At 63.6% G+C, this 20,107-nt stretch overlaps 1 protein-coding gene across 2 annotated transcripts; it reads right to left on the reverse strand.

Annotated features, from left to right (window-relative positions):
- Nucleotides 1-8,186: 8,186 nt before the first annotated feature.
- Nucleotides 8,187-19,932, reverse strand: CRIP2 (cysteine rich protein 2). Of its 2 annotated transcripts, none has more exons than XM_048080303.2 (8): nucleotides 19,776-19,932; nucleotides 12,076-12,170; nucleotides 10,303-10,360; nucleotides 9,727-9,867; nucleotides 9,573-9,641; nucleotides 9,294-9,388; nucleotides 9,093-9,150; nucleotides 8,187-9,008 (listed from the first exon to the last, which is right to left on the reverse strand). In XM_048080303.2, exons 1-8 carry the CDS (start codon nucleotides 19,816-19,818, stop codon nucleotides 8,941-8,943), a joined length of 627 nt encoding a protein of 208 aa, XP_047936260.2. In that variant the 5' UTR covers nucleotides 19,819-19,932; the 3' UTR covers nucleotides 8,187-8,940. The 2 variants fall into 2 exon arrangements, with proteins under 2 accessions (XP_047936260.2, XP_066857459.1); XM_067001358.1 differs by lacking the exon at nucleotides 19,776-19,932 and adding an exon at nucleotides 13,432-14,096.
- Nucleotides 19,933-20,107: the final 175 nt, after the last annotated feature.

Here is a 20,107-nt window from a genome sequence, read left to right on the forward strand (position 1 = left end):
GCCCACAGCTGGAGACACCCGCCCTGGGCGCGGTCCCGCAGCCCTCGCACCGCTGCGCCCTTTGCTTCCCGCACCCCTTTCACCCTTTGCATCCCCCGCGCCCTGCGCCCTCTGCATCCTGCACCCTTACCCCTGCGCATGCTTGCAGCCCTGCACCCCTCGCATCCTGCACCCCTGTACCCCTTGTACCCCTGCACCCCTCACATCCTGCACCCTCTGTACCCCTTACACCCCAGCCTCTGCACCCCAAGATGCCGTGCCCCAGCTCCCTGCCTGCCCCTGCCCACCCCAGTGCTATGGAAGTGCTGAGCAGGGCAGGAGGAGCGATTAGCATCGCCAATTAACCACGCTCCCAAATAAAGCTCCCCAGGACGCTGGCCACAGGGCTCTCCCTCTCCAGACAGAACTGTTTTCTCCTAGCAGTGTAAAAGTGGTGTTTTGTAAAAGCCCACTTGGGCTGTGTCTGCTGCCCGGGGGGGAGCCTGGGGTAGGAGATGATGAAGCAGGAGGGAGCAGGGGGGCTGTAGCCCCCCTCTTCCAGAGCCTCAGGAATGGCGTGGGTGCAGGACACGGCTCACCGCAAAGAGCCTGCCCATCTGCGGCGCTGACTGTTGTCGTTTTATAAGAGCGAGGACTTGTTGTTCCTTTGTGTTTGGCTGCGAAGGAAATGAAAAGCCTATCCAAAGGTCTGTTTTGCATGAAGCAATCCTCCCCAGGGCACGTTGCTGCGCTGGAAAGGTCAAGAGGGCTTGTGAAACCCAGCGGCAGGATGCCGGGTGCCTGCCTCCCGAAATGCAAGGCACCCCTTGCCGCCCCCCTGCAGAAACAGGGCGCTGCTGGTGCCAGAGCCCACCCGTGGGTGCAGGAGGAGAGGTGACAAGCTGCACCCACGGGCGAAGGTCGCAGTTTGCGGGATTGTTTCATGACCCTGCCGCGCTCCACACCGCCTTTGCAGCGGGAGCACTCCTCCGGCTGATGCTCCCCGTCACACCCAGGCTCAGCGATGGCAAACCCACCGCACCCTGAAGGCTTAGGGGACACGGGGCATGCCCCCCTCCCTCTGGTGACCCTATTTCCCCTTACACACACTGTTTCGAGGCTGCTGCCCGGCCAGGAGAGCCGTCCCCAGCTGTGCTCCCTTTTAAGGCAGGTTTTGTGCCGGCGGGCAGCCGCAGGCTGGCCCAGCCCTGGTCCCCATGGACCACGCAGCGCCTGGCCGGGCTCCTGCAGCGGGAGCGTCCCCCTAGCACTGCGGGCCGACTGACCCAGCCAGGCGGTGGGGACAGCACTCAGCCCCCCCCCCCCCTTGTACTTTTTCAAGCCTATTCATGCAGCACAGAGGACACGAGGCCGGCAGGAGGGCTTGCAAAGCTGGCGCCGAGGAGCTGCTTGCTGCTCTCTGCCAATCCTGCTGGGACAGGGTCCGAGGCTGCCCAGATCCCCGTGGTGCTGATATGGCACGGCCGCCCTGTTGGGGTGAGCATGGGGTGCCCACGGCACTGCTGGCTGGAGAGGGAGCACAGCAGTGCCACAGGGACCCTCAGGATGCGGCCTTTTATTCATTTTATGGGGAGGGAGTTCATAAACGCTCCTACTGATGGTGTGTGAGATGCATCAGCAGGGCGATAAACAGAGTCCCGGCAGCCTGCAGCCCCCAGCCCACACAGCAGCAAGCTGGCTGGAAGCACTCCGGCATTTGGGGCAAGCTGGTCGCTGCCCCTCCAGGGCCCTCTGAATGCCCCAAGTGCAGAACTCAGGCATTTCTCAGCAACCTGGTTCCTCCAGTGACTTCCAGCACTGTGCCCAAGGGTATAGCAGCTCATCTCACAACCCAAGCTAAATCCAACTAAAGGGCACGGGATGGCTGCGGGGAGAGAGCCACACTGCCCTGCAGGAGAGAGGGGCTGGGGCAGCATCTTCAGCCAAGCCTGGTCCCGGCCCAAGCCCTGCATCAAAGCAAGGCTCCCCCACCTGGGACACAGCCCAGCCAGCTCCAGCTGCCAACAGCCTCCCCAGTGAACCGCAGGTTTATCTTATCTGCAGACCTTGTTCCAGCTAATTCAGCCACCCGAGCACAGCACACCCCAGCCGCCCGTGCCCTCTGATACAAATCTGGGGGTGGAGGCTCCGTCCTGGCGCATCAGGCGCCAGCGCTCCCCGAGGGCACGGCAGCAGCCCTCAGACAAACCTGGGCCACCCTGTTTGTTTGCGTGTGACGAGGCGCTGCCAGGCAGCGCTGGTACGGATCGCTTTGCTGAGCTCGTGGGCAGGGATGACCGTAGGGCACAAACGGCTTCGCTCTGGACAGCCGTGCCCCGTGTGGATCAACCACAGTCCTTGTTCGCGCCTTCCCCCCCGTGCAGAACCGAGGATGCCTCTTCTCATTTCTTCCCCAACCTCAGATCCTCCTGAGCTGCCCCCAGGTCCCCTCCCTGCGGAAAATGTGACTAAGAAAAACCCAGGAATGTCCGAAGCACGTCGCCGCTGCGGGGCTCAGCCAGCGTTTTCCAAGCAGTCAGACAACTGCAGCTTCTGCAAAATTCCCCTCCTCAGCCATTTTTCAGCCTGCATGTTGCAGGCCCACTCAGCCGAGACGATTTGTTGTAAACTATGTCCTCCCGAGCCCAATATGTGACTAATTTGACAAGAAAATTACAGGGCGGCTTAAAAAGCCCAGCATGGGCCGGGAGAAGCTGCCAGATGTGGGTTCGCATGGAAAGGTGGGAGGGACACCAGGGTGCGCAGGGGGGGCACGCAGTCGCCTGGCATGGCCCCCAGGTCTGCACGCAGCTAATCCCATTACCCCTGCACTGGGAACAGCCGCATGGAGCAGGCTGTCAAGCCAATTTATGCCCTAAGGAAAAATCTGGGGTACGTCTTCATAAAGCTGACAGGTGGCTGAGGGCTGGGACAGATCGGGAACAGGGTGGCAGCTGGAAATGCCCCGAGCGGTGCCTGTGCCTGGCTGCACTGTGGGAAGGGACGGGGCTGCCCCAAAAGCTGGCAGCTGTGGGGGACATTCACCACGCTGGATCTTCAATACAAAATGGTTTGAGACCGCAGAACACATTCCCTGCCCTGCTTGTGCAGACGCAGCCCAGAGTCCATCCCCCGTGCCCACAGACAATCACACAGTTGTTTCTAGCAGAAAGTGCATAAACATTTCCAGCCCTGCTAAGGCTGCTGGCTGCCCACGGCAGTCACTTGTCAGGCCAACACAAAACCTCGGGAGCATGGGCGTGAATTGTTATCACGCCGTAAATGTGATACCACGCACGCTGTAACAGACACATGCTCTTGCAGGGTTTAGCTCCTGCAAGGGGTTCAAGGCAGGCGGCTCATGGAAGCAAACATTTTTGGGTCCATACCCACAGCCTGGCCCTATGCCCATGCGTGCTTAGAAGCGATACACCCAGTGCCAACAGCTCCCATACTGCTCCCATACTGGGCGGCAGTGGCACACGGGGCTGGGGCACACCGGTCCCATATGAGTGCATGCTCAGGAGGATGCCTGGCTGCAGGTCCGTGCTTGGGGTGTGTCTGGGATTTCCAGACATGGGACAGGAGAACCTCTCCAATCGCTCCAAGTCCCAGCGACATGGAAAATCTCCTCAAATTTCATCCAGGCACAGCTTCCCACTGTCTCCCTGCATACAGTCTGGCCAAAAAGCTCCGTTACCATCTGCTCTTCCCTGCAAGCTTTCCATTAGCGGCAGCCCCAGGAAATCTCCTGGCTGAAGCCCTCCGTGGGAGGGTTTGGTGCATTTTCCTGGCATGGCCACAGCTGTTTCTGTTGCAGCGATTGCACCCGCCCGCGGCCAGGCTGGCTGAGGACGCTGCTACTTTGGGAAGCTGTCTTGGAGCTGGGGGTGCTCAGCACCCTGTGGGCTCTGCTCGCACCAGGGCCACCTCCCTGCCCTGCCATACCCTGCTGTAGGGATCAGCTGCACCGCTCAGCCTGGGCCAGCTACAGGCTGCTGATACCGCACCTTTCAGTCCTGGTTAAAAATTCACTCTCTCCTAGTAGTCAAGGTGAGGAGAAGGGGAACAGAGTGCAGGACCCCCAGGCACCCCATTACTCACCCAGGTACAGATCATGAGTCCTGGTCCAACGCCCTCTCCCACAGCACAGCCCTTATTGCGGGGGAACTCCCTAGTTTACTGCCCCAGCGTTGTTTGCCCTCTGCAGTGGGGTTGTTGGTGTGATAATGGTGTGATAAGGGAGACCCACTGCCAGAAGACCATGTCCTCTGCAGTGGTGTCACAGGCAGGGAGACAGACAGCCCAAATGCTGCGAGGCTGCACCCCTGTTTCAGACAGGGCTGCTTGGCTCTGCCTTACTGCAACAGGACAGGAGCAAGGCAGAGAAATCGGGACAGAGTGAGTGCAAGGAGAGGGAAGAAGAGAGCAGCCATGGGTTGTGCAGCATGCAAGCCCCAACAGCAGCACGCACACCTCCATCTCATTAGCACAGCTATTCCTCCCCCAGATCTGCCCCACATCCAGCCCCAGGGCACTCCAGGAATCCCCAGGGTGGTCCCCAGCTGCTCACACCACTGGAAACCCATCGGTGACATACAGGCTGCTGCGGAGCCCAGCTGCTTCCAACAGGCAGCCACGGTCTGCACCGCCACCGCTGCAGCTATCCCAGCGCACTGGCAGGGAGATTTACAGCTCTAATCCTCCTTTGCATGGTTTCATGCTGTTCCTCCTCCTCCTGTATCCCTGCCTGCCCTCCTATACCCTCTCCAGGATTTAGACCCATCACTTTAACCTCTCCCTGGGGCCAAGCCGAAGCCCAGCCAAGCAAGCGAGAGCCGCTCCATTGCCTTCAGGGAGCATCAGAGTGGTTCTTGGCCCGCATGGAAGCAAGCTGTGTTCACTGGGCCCCTTTTAATACTCCCTCTTAAATCACACCTTCCAGCACTTTATCCCTTTTGGCTCCTACGCATTGAGTCCCCAGCAAATGCTTTGAATCTGTCCTGCTTTCCTGCCCAGCCGCACTCCCAGCCACAGCCTCGCCGGCTCTGTGTGGGTCAGCGCTGCTCTGTGGTGCTGCAGGCATCTCCCGGCCCTTGGGAGCATCTCTAGATTGCTTTAGCAGTGTCTAGATTAATTACACAAGCGTAGTGCCTAGATTACTTTAATTTAGTGCCCCCTGGAGGACTCGCAAGGCGCTCTAGTGCACTCGAGGGCACGCTCGAGGCCTTCCAGGGGCCTGCAGTGTGCTCTAGCGTTAGCTGGAGGCCTTTCAAGGCTCACCAGTGTCCTCTAGGGTGCCCTAAAGGCCTTTCAGTGCTCACTGCACGCCTCCAATGAGCCTCCACTCTGCTCTACAGCCTGTGCATGTCTACCAGCCTCCCCCCCACATGCTCTAGCTCTCCCTAAACACCTGCCAGTGCCACCCAGTGTCCTCAAGGATGCTCTAGAGGCCTCCCAGTGCAGCCGTGAGTCTTGCTGCAGCCCTCCAGTGCTCTCTAGTACCTTCTGAGGGTCTATTACACCTTACAGTGTAGACTAGCATCCCCTGAGGGCCTCGCTGGCGTTTACTCTGTACAGTTTACTCCAGTATACTCTAAGGAACACTAAAGGCCTCCTAGTGTGGCCTAGAGCACCCAGTATGTCCCAGTGTAATCTAGCTCCCCACAGACACCTTGCAGGGCCTTCTCCCTGGGAGGCCTCTAGGGCACAATAGGAGGCTTATAGGGCAACCGAGAATGCACTGGAAGGCCCTGGGAGGCCTCTAGGGCTCTCTAGGGAGCACTTGGAGGCCCCTAAGGCGCATGAGGGTATATTGGTGCCCTGGGATGCCTCTAGAGATCCCTGGGAGACTTCAAAGTTTTGGTAGAGCATGCAGGAGAGCACAGCGAGGCCCCCAAGGGGTGTCAGAGCACACCTGGAGGCCCTGGCAGCTTTCTAGCTGGTGCTAGACAGCTGAGGACAGCGGGGAGCCCTGCGAGACCCTTGGCTGTCAGACAGCCATGGCACCTCTCCCCTGCACAGACTGGCTCCGACTTCACATCACAGGGCTGCCCCGTCATTCCTGCCCTCACCCAGTCCTTCTGGGACCACCTGGGACCAGCATTTGTATGCTCATCATTCCCCTTTCCAGGTCACTAACAGGGACATCAGCACCCCGTCACCCGGACTGCCCCAAAAACGCATCCAACACCAGTGCATGGTGGCACCCGGTGGGATCCCTGTTCTGCCACCAGCAAGGAGAAGCCTGCTGCAGGGCACGGCGCCGTGCTGGGCTCTGCTGACTCCCAGGGAAGCAAGCAAGGCCAATTGGATGGGATAAGTTCATGGCGCCTGGGGGATTTCCAGGCAAAGCTGCATCCACTTTGGTCTGTTTTCTTCCGTACCCTGGAGAGCATGTCTGTAATCACCGGCCCTCTCCAACTTTCTTATCCCACCAGCAAGTCCTAGCTGAAAAAAATAATAAAATACTTGACATCCCCGAGGGGAAAGATGTTTTCCAAGCCCCTTTTGGCAGTAAGAGGCCTTTTTCAGCTCACATAGGTCTCCCAAAAATAAATACAAAAATGCAGCGAGGATCAGAGGCTAGAGCTGCCCTCCTGGCTCGAGCAAAGCACTGCTGTGCTGCACCAGGACCACCTCAAACCTTTGGCATGCAGGCAGATAACCCCATGTGGGGCCCCAAAACCCCACCAAGTCCTTCAGATGCCTGCTCTTAGCACCCACCTCACAGGGACCCATGGTACCTGGTGGCCACCTTCTGCCACGAGTGCTGCCCAGTACCCTCACCATGTCCCCAGGCTGCAGGGGGGCACAGAGACGGGATGTCACCTACCTGCAGCCCAGCAGCTGGGCTCTCCCTGAGCAGAGGCAGGCTTCTCACTTGCGCAGAGCTGAATTTTGACTATTTTTAGTTTTTCCCCAGTGAAACTCTCTTGAGGAAAAAAAAATGTAAGCAAGAAAAAAAAAAAAAAAAGAGAAGAAAAAAAGCCAACTCCACCCAAACAAAATAAAATCATGCCTTTGAGGGCTGCCGCCTGGGAGTGGCTCACGTCACACCATGCCATGCTCAGCCACCCCGGCCACGTCCCCAGCCCAGCACCATGCCTCAAGCCTCATGTCCCCCCCTTGTGTTGGGTGCGGGCAGCACCTGGAGTGCCAGGGGCACTGCTAGCAAAGAGGTGGGTTTATTAAGCTTGTTAATTAATGATGGTAAGTAAATAAAGGTTGCAAGGAGAGCAGTACAGCTTGATTGGTGCTAGCTTGCTGATGTGGCAACAGCTGTGACCAGTGCTGTTGGCCTCCCTGCCACATTGCAGTGTGCCAGCGGCCTCGCCTGCAATAGGGGGCAATGAGGTACCCTGGTCCCAGCGGAGCTGCTGCACGGTGCAGTGCTGCAACCTTGTAAATGTCAGCCACAGGATCAGGGAAGGAGCCTCGGAGCGGACAGGTCTCCATGAGAACCCCCACCAGACACAAACATCCGCTTCCCGGGCACAGGAACTGCTGCGGCCGAGCCCGTCGTGCCTGGGAAAAGGCTGCGGGCTGCTGCAGCCGCTTCTGGGAGAGGGCAAGCCAGGAGCTCCCATACCAGCAGCTCCTCTGGCATGGTCCTGCTGGGCAGCAAAGCCCAGGGGGATGCCACCATGACGGAGTGCTCCCTGTGGGCAATGGCGCAGCTCCAGGGACGCTGCAGCCAGCGTTTAGGCTAGCCAGGAACAGACCTGCAGCAGTGCCACAAGGCTGCAAGACATTTGGGGAGGCACCAGGACCCGTTTTCTCCCACAAACGTAGTGTTTGGGGCACCTGCTGTTTGGGAGGCACGGTGACCCTCTGCAATCGCAGGTGCTCAGCTGGGCCAGGCTGGAGCTCTGCTTGTGGGGCAGAAGAGTGGAGAAGGTGGTGTCCCACTCGCCTCTGCAGACGGCCACTGTGGGACAGCAGCACGGTGGGGAACACGCGACGGGGCATGCTTCCTTTGCAAGGAAAACAAGGAAGAAAGCCCTGGACTCCAGCCGTGTTGTGCGGTGGGCTCTAGCAGCACTAAGTGACAAACCTGCTCTGCTCCTGCCTCCAGCCAGGCCATGCCAGGGTGCCCCTGGGGCTCCAGCCCCACCGCCCCGGCACAGGCTGGGGCCGCTCCGTGTTGCCCCACGAGGAACAGACCGGGGCAGGAGGGCACCCCCAGAGCTCAGCCGCACACCACATCTCTCAAAACCTTTATTGTCAGCAAATAACAAAACTCTGGGAGCCCGGGGAGCGCATGGTGCTGGCGCCGCAGGGCCCGGCCTGGTGGGCAGCGCAAGCAGCGGGGCTGGGCGTGCGTGCGGGGGACGGGGCGAGACCCAGGCGGCGCCACTCTCCGCGGCGAGGAGCACACTTACAACAACTTATAAATAAACAACCACGATGAGAAACCTCGGGCTCGGGGAGGCAGGCGGGGGCCACGCCGCCCAGCCGAGCCGCGAGCCCAATGCGCTCTGCCCCCAGACGTGGGGAGCAGCTGGGCCCCGCAGCAGAGCACGGGTGCACGGATGGGGATGCCCTGGGGGTGCAAGGATGGGGACACAGGGAGGTGCCAGCCCCTCGATTGCTGGAGCTGGGCATGCAGCTTGGGAAGACCAGAGCCCCTAGGGGACGTGGGTGTCACCGGTGATGGCATCCCTGAATGCTGCGGGATGCTACACAGCCACAAAGCTGCCTCCTGCGCTGAGGGGGGTGGATAGAGGCAGGGAGAGGAGGGCAGAGCGCATTGGGGACGAGCAGAGCCGCCTTCAACCTTTGCCTTTAAACATTGAAGCTTATATTAGAGACTATGATATATAACCCGGAGGGCAGGGCCGTCCTGCCCGCAGTAGAGACAGCAGAGAGAGCACAGCTCCGAGGCGAAGGGCCGCTCCAGCTACTTCTACGAGCGGGAGGTTAGTGCGGGGGCACCGAGCGGGCGGGCAGGGGGCTGCCCTACGGCTGGTTCTTCGCCTCGGGGTCTTTGTCGTAGATGTAGCTGCCCACGGCTCCGGTGTTGACACCTGCAAGGAGGGACACGCGTGGGGGTGAGGATACGGGTGGGATGCATGTTGGCGTCCCCCCAGTCCTGCGTCCCCAGCACTCACCCTTCGGCCCAAAGAGGATCCCGTAGCAGGGCTTGTGGCAGTAGGGCTGTCCGTCGTGCTGTACCAGGCAAAGAGACAAACGCGTCACCCGCGGGGACACGCGGCTCGGGACGCGTCGAGCCGCTCTGCCCTCTCGTGGTGGCACAGCACGGCTCGGCACGGGGCCCCTGCAGCGTGGGGGCCCGATGGGGCTGCCCTCACCTCGGCGTGGCCCCCGGGGGTCAGCGTCTTGCTGCAGCGCTCGCAGCGTAGGCAGGGCCGGTGCCAGTCCTTCCCCAGCGAGGTCACCTTCTCGGCTGCAGCGGGGACAAGCAGGGACGGTCACCCACACAGGTCACCAACACGCAGGGGGTGGCCAGAATGCCCCACAGGGACCTCACCTCCGTGTATACAGACCCCAGACCCCCCCCTCCTAGACCCCCCGTGCCCCAGGGGTCCTGTGGAGCCCACACACCGCCCAGCGCCCGCTCGCAGCCTTACCGAAGTAGACCCTCTTGCCGCAGCGCGGGCACATGTTGGGCTCCCCGGTGAAGGTGGTGACGCTGGAGGCTGGAAGACAAGGGGACACAAGTGTGGGACACCCCGGCCAGCACCCAGCTGAACACCCCTGTTGTCCATGCCCCCCACCCCTCACCTTTGCTGGGTCCCTTGGGCGGCGCGGCGTTCACCTTCCTCTCCTCCACCTTCACCGGGTGCTCGATGGGCCCCGGGGCGGTCTGCCCCTCGATCTGCGGCTTCTCGTAGATGTAGGACCCGGCGCCACCGATGTTCACCCCTGTGCAGGGGGACAGAGAGGCTGCAGCGTCCCCAGAGCCTCCCGGGGGTCTCCATCCTCCGCCCGGCCCCGTCCCACCTCCCCTGGGCACCCCTGTCCCTGATGAGCCCCAGAGCCTCGGCCCCAGCTTGCTTTCTCCTGACCCAGGCTTTCTGCAGCTGTGTTTGGGATGGGAGAGTGACTCCACCTTCTGTTTGAATGGAAAACTGTCTCTTTTTTAATTAAAAAAATAAAAGAGAGAGACAGCTGTCAGGACTGACTGCTGTCAGGATTGATCCCTCCTTCTCCTATCCCTTTTCAGAGTTTCTGCAGGTTTGGGACCGCTTCAGCCCACACCAGCCCGACTCCTGGGGCTTTTTAGGGCCGTGGGGATGGGAGCAGACGAGGCTGGGGGGAGCAGCCCCCCCAGCAGCCCCGAGCAGAGCCCAGACGTACCTTTGGGGCCGAACAGCGTCGCGTAGCAGGGCTTGTGGCAGAAGGGCTTCCCGTCATGCTGGGGAGAGAGGGGTGTTAGGGTGCTGGGCGGTGATCACCAGCTGAGCACCGATCCAGCTGATCACCAGCTCCATCCCACCCCCTGCGCGGCCCCGGGACATCTCCACACACCCTGGCAAGGCCAGGAGAGGGCTTCTGCTCAGCTTCACCTCCAGCCTCGCTGCTGTGCCCCTCGCTTGGCCCGAGATCAGAGGCCCCATGTGGGCACCGGTCCCAGCCCCGCTGCCATCAGCCCCGCTATCGGCCCCGCTATCGGCTGGGGCCGGCTATCAGAGGAAGGCACGAAGCGGGCGATAAGCACCAGGGCCCTTCTCCCCTGCGGCCGCCCACGAGAGCCGCCGGCGGAGGGGAAAGGCTGGGGCTGCCAGGGCCCCAGATAACGGCGTGCAGCTCCAGCAGCGGCTTCTCACGGGCCACTGGAACCGAGGCCAAGAGAAAAGAAAGAGCGTTTGTCCCTCTGCACCGCTGGCCGCAGGCTTTCACAAGGCCCAGTGTCACAGCCCTGCTTTTTGTCCCATGCCCCTGCCCTCTGTCCCCTCCGCTGCAAAACAACCGCGCCGTGCCCAAACAAGCAGGGTGGCAGGGCTGGGTGAGAAGAATCTTCTCCAGCCGCCGGAGAGGGAGGTAACGGAGCAAAGTGAGCGCAGCCCCTTCATTCCCTTCCCCGCGCCCCTCCCAGTGCAGCTGTGCAGAGGGAGAGGGCTCGGAGCTGGGCAGGCCAGCGGGCAGCTGCCTGGGAGCAAGCAGCTGCTAGGCAAAAATATCGGCGTCCTCAGAGCACTCCGTGTCGGAAGGGAGGGTAAACATTTAGCCGGTCTCCCCGCGACACCTTCCCAACCTGGCCAAACAAGCTGGCTTTGGGGGGGAAAAAGCTGGGAAGGGCCAAATCCTGCTCTCGGCACAGTCACTGGGGGCTTGGCTGCCGTCCCCCCGGAGCAGAATCCGGCCTTATATGGAGAAAAGGCAAATTCGTGGCCTTAACCCAACCCGAAACATGGACCCAGCCTCCCCTACAGGGCCGGGGGCTCACAGCCCCGTTCGCTGCCCGTCCCCGGCCGGCACGGCTGTCCCTGCTGCCACCAGCTGCCCCTCAGCTGCGCCGCTAAGGAGCTGGTGACACTTTGGCATGACAGGCACCGTGCGAGATCCGGGGCACGGCGTGTCGCGGCGGGGAGCCACACGAGGCAAACACAGTTGCTCCGAGGGCTCAGCACCTGCCGTCACAGCACCATCATGCTCCCAGGCGCCGGTCCTCGCTGGGCACGGCGTCGGGCACCTTCCCCAAACTGGTTCCTGGGACTTCCCCCTCCCCGGGGCACTGGAGAACCCAGGAGAGTCCATCAGTTCCCCCCTGGCGTGTTGGCACAGCCCCTGCTGCTTCAGCTTCTCCAAATATTTACATTTTAAATGGATTCGGGGCTTTTTTAGCTGCATTAGTAGCTGCGCAGGGAAGGCAAGCGGCTCCCCGGTTGGGGCGGCGGCTCCCCTTCCTCCATTCCTTCCTCCGGGGCCTGTGAGCGGAGATGCTCGCGGGTCTGGTGGGTGCCAGCACCACGGGCAAGGCCACACGGAGGCACAGCGAGCCCTGGGCCCCTCCGGCGCTGATTACATGCCAAGGGAAGGGCTTGTGGGCTGCAGGACGAGGGCAGGATGTTGGGTTTGGCCCCAACCCCATTGCTCCTGCCTCCCCACTTCACCCCCAGCAGCTCTTACCTCGGCGTGCCCGCCCGGGGTCAGGGTCTTGTTGCAGCGCTCGCACTTCAGGCAGAACTTGTGCCAGTCCTTGCCCAGGGAGGAGACCTTCTCGGCTGCGGGGAGACACGAGAGAGCGGGTGAGCGACTGCCTGGCACCTCCGCACAAACCCGGGCACGAGAGGGGCTGCGTTTGGTGCAGGGCTGCCCCACCGATGTGCTCGCACCCCCTTCCCTCGCCGTGCACGCTGGCCGCTTCGCTGCAGGCCCAGCATCCCCGGGGTGACAGCTCTGTCGTGGCACAGCCGCCCTCCCCAGCACGCTGCTCCGGCAGCAGTAGCACGTTCCTTCCTACTCCCCGTGTCTATTTTTGCTGCCGCGTTACCCCGCGCGGCCCTGCTCCATTCAAATATTTGGAGTTGCCATGCCCACCCGGCCCCACCCGGCCCGTCGCGCCGGCCCCGCCGGCTCCTGCTCATTTTCATGCCTCGGCTGCCGTGCCTCCGGCTGGGAGGACGGGATGGCAGACGGCCCCCGGAGTCACCCAGGACGGATTTTGGCCCTGGAAGACACCCGTCTGTGGGTGCACGGGTGCGACGTGCAGATGGGTACCGGGCACGGTCCCTGCGCACCTGCGGAGCGACTGGCTGCAGGCACCAGGAACGGCTTCAAAGCATCCCGTTCAGGGAGGGAAAACGCTTTGAGACCGGTTCCACAAATGCACCTCCTCTGGCTATCCCTGCTGCACAGCTCCAGGGACCTCATCCCACACCCCCATCCGTATTCCTCTGCGGGCCCGGGGGACCACCATGGTTTGTGGGACCCTTTCTCCACGCTGTGAATAGCACTCAGGCAGGCACCATGCACCTCCCCGAGCCCTGCTGCTCTCTGTATCTCCCCCCACAGCCCCCACCTCCTCCCCACCCCGCTCCAGGGGTCGGGGTGTCACCTCGCGCCCTCCCGCCCCTCGCACACACGCGCAGGCAGCTGGAAAGCAGCACCATCCCATTAAAGCCTCTGTAAAACAAAGTCGTAAGGGCCAAATAAAATATTTAACGAGCAAATAAAAGTGCAACCGAAGCTCGGCCCTGCTCTGCAGGAACACCTCCTCCATGGTGGCCTGTTTTCCAGCACCCTTCCCCCCCAATAAAAAGGGCTTCAGCAAACGTCTCCAGCTTGCATCAGGTCAAGTTGGAGGCCAAGAGCTCCGTGGGCAGGTCCTGGCTTCAAGAGCCGCCCTCCTCCAAGGGCAAACAGCTGCGCCCGGGGCACGCCGCAGCACCAAGATAAGCCGAAATAACTGCCCTCAGCACCCCAAACATCAGCCCCGGTGCGAGGCAGGGCGGCGGGCGAGCCGCAGAGGTAAAGGCAGAGCACCCCAAGGGAAGCATGGGCTGTCTCCAAACGAAGCGTCTCCAAACCGTGACCGAGCAAGAGGAGCTTCTGCAGCGAGCAGGAGGCAGGAGCAGGCAGGCTTTGCGCAACCAAAATCCCCGGCGGGGTCAGCAGGCTTCTCACGCAGACAGAAATTTGCTGGAGCCCCGGGTTCGGCCGCACGCGGGTCACAAGGGGCGGCACACAAAGGAGACGCTTCCCTGCCGGCCCGGGGCTTTCTGCGTGCGCAGCAGCAGCGGGGCCAGCACGAGCCCCGGGTATCCCCGCGTGGGCTCAGCAGGCTGCAGGGGCTGAACTGAATTTGGCCTCGCGGTGACGGTGAGCGGACAAATGCCCTGGTGGCACGTGGGTCACGTGCGAGACCACGCTGCTGGGCTGAACCCGGTGCAGGAGAGGGCGGTGGGATGCACTGCTGCTGCCCGTTCCTCCCCGGCACACAGGGCAGCCTCCCCTGGGAGGGAAATGGAGCGTGACCGGCTGAAAGCCGAGCCAGAGGCTTGGGGCCAAAGAGCCGCTCGGCTTTGTCACAGTGGCTGCACAGCCAGGCCATTTCGGCTGCGTCACCTCCGCCCCGTCGCACCCCCGGTGCAAAGCAAGGAGCCGCAGGAGGAAACTCCCAGCAGTGTTTTGCAGAGGCCATGGCACTTACAGCTGGCTGTGGCCCACGCGACCTCCTTCCTGGCCCTGGGAGATGAGATTCACCCCCGCGAACATCTCAGGCAGCTGTAAAACCCTGCTGCTCCCCAGACCTCGCAGGCACCTGCAGCCCCTGGCAGGGGACGGGGCAGGAGGGACGAGGTGGCTCAGTGCACTGTCCTGCTCCTGGCACATGGGGACATCCCGGGAGCCACCGGGGCCACCCCTTGTCCTCGTGTAGAAACGCTGAGCCCCCTGTCAGGCTGCCCAGAGGTTGGTCAGATGTCCCCTGGCCGCAAACAAAGGCTCCCAGGGGACAGGGAGCAGAGCCAGGCGCTCAGACCCCGCTCAGCCGGGGCGGCTTTCGGGCTGCATTGTTCACCCCGGGCAGAGGAAACAGCTTGGAGCCAGCCCAGCCCATTTCCAGGGCAGCGGCGTCCCGTTTGTGTTTGCGCTGCCCCATAAATCACTGCGGAGAGAAAGCTCCAGCGGCCAGATTTCCTGTCACCCAGCCACGGCTGCTCCGCGGTTGCATCAGCTCCGGTGACGACGCCTCCAGCCTCATCCCCTGACACGGCGGGGACCCCCGGGACCCCCCACCATGGGCTTTGAGGCGCCCGGCTGCAGGACGCCGGCCCCTCACCGTGCCCCGTGGCGTGGCACACTGCTGCGGCACGGCTCCGTCCCCACGCAGGGAACGGAGGGAATCCAGGCGCCCGCTGCCCCCCGCTATCCACATCCCAGGCACCCCCCGGGATTTGGGAGGGCTGCAGGACCGGCGCTGTCTGCTGGTTATCAGCCCCGCCGTGGGCGGGCGCCGGCAGGCTGAGCCCGCTGGCAGCGGGACTCGGGGCGAGGGTGGGAACCTGGCTGCCTCCGGCGCCTCCGCGCTCACCAGGCAGAGCCGCTGCCTCTGCTCCTGGGAGCCAGCCCGCGGCCTTCCCTCCCCTCCCTTCCCACTGCGATTTTCCAGCTGGCTCCCCCGGGGACGCCCGGACGCTCGCCGGCACATCCTATCCCACCCCGGAGCCCAGGCAGATGGAGCAAGGATTGGGATGGGGCCGCTCCCCGGGCTGCTGGGGGAGCTCCACCCCGAGACACCGCGGCTCATCCCTTAATTACCCGCCGTGCCCGGGCAAGGCAGCCGGCGTGGGCGAGCAGAGCACGCATCTTTTTGGGATGGGAACGGGGAAGGAGCGTCCCTCTCCCCGCGTGGGCCTGGGTGCTGAGCCCTCGCCCAGGCCTTTCCACGGGCTGCCATCAGCTCTGCCTCGCCAGGAAGGTGGCAGGGTGCGTGCCAACGAGCGGGGCCCGTCCATCCCATCGCCTCCCTGCGCGGACAAAGCCCAGCTCAGCCACAGAGATGCCAAATCCCCGCGGGGACCCAGCGACAGGCACCCCTGGAGGAGAGAGGGACGCTGTCATGCTGTCAGACCGACCGCAGATGCGCTTCAAAGCGGTCGCAGGCACAAAGGAGAATTACAAGAAAAAAAAAAAAAAGAGAGAGATAAAAGCCGGTGCTGGGAGGGCACCGGCAGTGCTCCTGCAGGCACGTTCCCCTGGGTCACCGGGATACACAACCAGGCATCACCGTGCAGCCGAGCTGCAGCCCCTAGGGATGCTCCGCGCCGCTCCTTTCCTCCAGCCAGGGCCAAGCCCCAGCAATCAGCTGCTTTCCTGCTACGGCGCAGCCCCGCCACGCAGGGACCCCCCCGGGGAGCAGGGCGGCCACACAGCCCTGGCGCAGCACAGCTGGGACAAGAGCGGCCGCTGCAGCAGCGTGCCAAACGTGGCTGCTCCCCTGCGAGGCCATTTCCTTCTGCCCCGGGGTGGAGGCAGCAAGCGGCAGGGGCGGCTGGAGCTCTCTCCGAGCCAGAGAGATACGCGCTGCCTGCGGGAGCTCCAGCAAGCTCCTGGCATCCATACCCCGAGTCCCCGAGCTTGTGACTCCCAGGGGACGCGACTGGATAGAAAGCACCTTCTGCCTTTGTCTGCCTTCTGCCAGCCTCGCTCCTTCTGCTCGGGGCCCTGCGTCGCCACAAAATGGTGAATAACAGGCAGAGTGCACAGGGTGAGCCCGGGCAGGCACACAGGCACAACCTCTCCTGGGTAACTGCTGGTCCAGAGCACCGCGTGCCTCCCGTGCGCTGATACGATCTGTGACGGGCAGCGCTGGGAGGATGAGAGTTTCCTGGCCCGTGTCTGGCTCCGAGGCCTTGGGGCGATGCAGGAGCAGCCGTGCCCATGCCATGCCCACAGCCCCACGGCTCTGCTCTGCGCGGGCACAGCTCGGTGCTGCCGTTCCCACTGTGCAGATTTTCCTCTCTGGACTCAGGCAGAGGCTGCGTGCACCTGGCTGCTCCTGTTTGCCAGCAGCTCCCCATCCCTTCCCATGCCAGGCTGCACACCCAGCCTCTCCTTGAGCCTCTTGCCTCCCTGTCCCACTGGTGCCCCAGGGGCTCGGGCCAGGCCTGTGGCAACACAGCATTAACACAGGTGGCAGGGGATGCTCGGCACCTCCCTGCGAGCTGCAGCACCAGAGCTGCCCCGCAGCACGCCCCAGGACCTGTCCCCCAACCTCCCTGCCCCGTGGCATGGGCACTGCCACCCCACCGCAGCTGGAAGCGGCACCACGGCACACGCCCTGCTCTCTGTATTTGATCGTAATGTTACAGAGACAGATTTTCCATTACCTCTCGCTTGGGCGTTCCTGCTCCGCCTTTCCTCTCCTTTCCTTCCCCCTCCCCGGTCCTGCCACTTCTCCCCATCCGCGGGCTGCTACCGGGGACCATGAGGGTGGATGGAGCACGGGGAGCTCGCACCGAGCACGAGCTGGCCCGGTCCCCACCCTCCGTGCTCAAGGGGCAGCACAGAGGCTCGGGTCACCCCCACCAGCCTGCCCAGGGGACAGGGACACGTCCACAGCTCCGCACCACGCGGTAGCCGTGCATTTACCGCGCGCCAGAGCCAAGAGGCAGGGACCTCGCTCCCGCCCTCCCTCCCAGGGTTCATTCCTACAGCTCACGCTGTTTCCCTGCGGGAACGGCTCACGCTCATCAGCCCATCCCTCAGCTCCCCACAGCCCCATCCTGCCCCCGGCAGGGCCCTGCGCCGGGAGCCAGGAGCCGCAGCGCCCTCCGTTCACGTTTTGCGCGCTCCCTGCGGGAGGCTGTGCCGCGCTCGGAGAGCGGCCCCTTTGTTAGGTGCCGGGTGGAAATAAAGCCCTCCTGCCTCTGCTGGCTGCCCACTGGAACGAGCAGCGCCTGGCCCAAGGACGGCGGTTACTTATTAATTGCGGGGTGGCTTCTGCAGCTTGGATTTCTGCTCGGGCTCAGCGGGGTGAGCACCCCGGCACGCCGTAGCCATGCCTCCGAGCCACGAGGCTGGCGGCGGCGGCGAGCCCCTCCGAGCAAGGCTGGCTCGCACCCACACCCACGTACCCGTGTTGTCCCCGGGGCTTTCGGGTGCCTCGCGCTCGGGAATCGCCGCGCGGGAACACAGGAAGCTTCCCGCGCCGCCGTCCCGACCATCCCTGGGAAAAGGGCAGGAAGGGAGGCGGAAAGGCTCGGTCACGGCTCCCGGCCCGCGCAGCCGGGGGACCCTGCAAAACTCATTTAAGGCTGGGAGCACAAAAGGGAGCTCAGGAAATCTGCAGCGCTTTGGCTCCAGGATACACCAGTCCCTCCGGCACCTGCCAGCGTGGGAGCAGCGAGCGGCCGCCGCGCGCGTACGGGGCCGGCCCCAAAAGGGGAAAGGTTGGCCGAGCAGCCCGGTCCTACTGGAAACAGCGGCGAGCAGATCTGAACGCGCTTAAAAAAATAGAAAAAAAGCCAGCAAACTATTTTTATATTTCCCTATGCTTTTTAAAGAATAAAAGCTCATTCTGCAGCTCAGGAAACGCCCACATCCTTCTGACTACAGGGAGGAGTCTGCTGGATTTTTCCAGGGAGCTCGAAGCAACAGGCGGGCTGGAAATTAGTTTTCCACCGGTACCAATTACCGTTGGTTTGGTCAGCCGCTCAGCCAGCGGGCGGCATCCCGCAGGACGACTGCGCAGGGCCGGAGCGGGACGCGGTGGCATTTCTCGCACGTGACCCCAGGCTACAATGCCAGGCATCCAAGAAGCCCGGGCTGCCAGCGTTCATTCAGCACCGTGGGGCCGTGCTCCTGGACAAGCGGGGCTTTATAAGAGGGGCTCCTTGCTCTGCCAGGGGCAGCCGAGGAGCACCCCAAAGCCCCGTGGCGGGATCCTACTGGGGGTAACCCCTGCCCGCTGCCGGCCTCGTCCCCTACTCCATCTCATCCCAGCCCCCAAGACAGCTGGCACAGAGGTTTTGCTCACTTCCCATGCACTGAATAAACCCACACGGGTTTATTCTGTGGGAGCCTGGGCGGTTCCTCGAGGAAAAGCCGAAGACGTCAGCGGGGACGCGCTCCAGCCTATTTCAACACCGACCGAGGAGAAGTTTTTTGGCCAGCTCCCGCCTTGACTCACTCCCCACGCTCTCCCACGGGGTGCCGGGGGGGACGGTGTCACCGCCCCATCGTGGCAGCGGCCACCTCCCTCCTGCCACCCTGGGTGTCCCCGAGGGGGACAGGACCGGGGGAGCCAACCAGGACCTGCACAGGGGTGTCCTGGCCATCTCCGGGGAGCTGCGGGAGGGAGGAGGGCGGCACACACCCAGGGAGCAGCTCCGTGTCCCCCCGGCCATCGCCCTGGCGCGTCCCCTCCTGCACGGGCAGGCTGCCTCCGGCGGGGCAGGAGGAGCCGCTCTGACCCCGGGCCGGCCGTGCCCAGCTGGCCGGACAGACGGGCTATTTTCTGCTTAAAAAGGAAAAGATTCACACGAGGCAGGACATCCCAGAGGCCGAGCCGTTCCCACCCCCACACAAATAGGTTTATTTAAAGGAGGAAGACAGCAAATTCCTATTTCTCTGTGTTTACTTGGAGATGGCTGGAAAGGAATGAAAGCTGCCGGTGCTTCAAACGCCCGGGCACCTCCAGCTCCCTTCGGGATTCCTCCCCAACCAAACGTGCTGGGGGCCGGGCCCTGGTGCCCGGGAGGGCAACGGGCAGGGAGGGGCACGGGCAGGTGGCACCCCCAAACCCCCCCGCAGTGAGACGCCTAGCAGAGACCCCATTGCCCCCAGCCGGCCGCCACCCCACCCCGGGCACACCGAGGCAGAACCCCAAGCCCTGACCCTTTGGGGACACACCGGAGAACCCCCAAAATGCGGGCTGCCTCACCCAGCCGGGGGGGGCAAGGGGGGGGCGCACACCTGGCCCCGGTGTCGCAGGGAGCAAATTGGCCGGGGTCGGGCACGCCTGCACCTGCCACCCCCTGCTGCCCCGCACCGAGGGACCCCAGCACCCGGACCCGCCCCCCCCGGGCCCATTTTCCCCCCGGGCCACCCCCAGCCCTGCGGACACCGGGACGCCCCCCCGCAGCCCCCCCATGCGGAGCACCCGGCGGTGGGCGCACCCGGCGCGCCCGGGACCCCTCTCCCCAAGCTTCGCCACCTCCAACCCGGGGGGTGCCAGCACCAACCCCCCCCAACCCCCCAGTGCCACCCGCCCCGGGACCACCGGCAGCATCCCGCAGCTCGGCGGGGGGGGGGAGCCGGGCGGGGATGCGCCCCGGGCCGGGGGGACCTGGGGATGCAGCGGGGACCCCCGGGGGGGCGCTCACCGAAATACACGGTCTTGTCGCACTTGGGGCACTTGGATGCCATGGCTGGGGAGCGGAGCGGAGCGGAGCGGAGCCGTGCCGAGCCGTGCCGTGCCGAGCCGAGCCGAGCCGAGCCGTGCCGAGCCGAGCCGAGCCGTGCGCCCCGCTCCGCCCGGCCCCCGCCCATTGGCCGCGCTGCCGCCGGGGGGGGACCGGGGCGGGGCTGCCCGCAGCGCCCCTGCTTGGCACGGCTCGGCTCGGTTCGGCTTGGCTCGGCACGGCCCCGGCGCGGCAGGTGCGCGCTGAGCGGGGCTCCCGCGGGCTCAGCCCCCGACCCCCAGCCCGGGGGGTGC

This window comes from Anser cygnoides, chromosome 8 (genome assembly GCF_040182565.1).
Source record: "Anser cygnoides isolate HZ-2024a breed goose chromosome 8, Taihu_goose_T2T_genome, whole genome shotgun sequence".
NCBI lineage: Eukaryota > Metazoa > Chordata > Aves > Anseriformes > Anatidae > Anser > Anser cygnoides.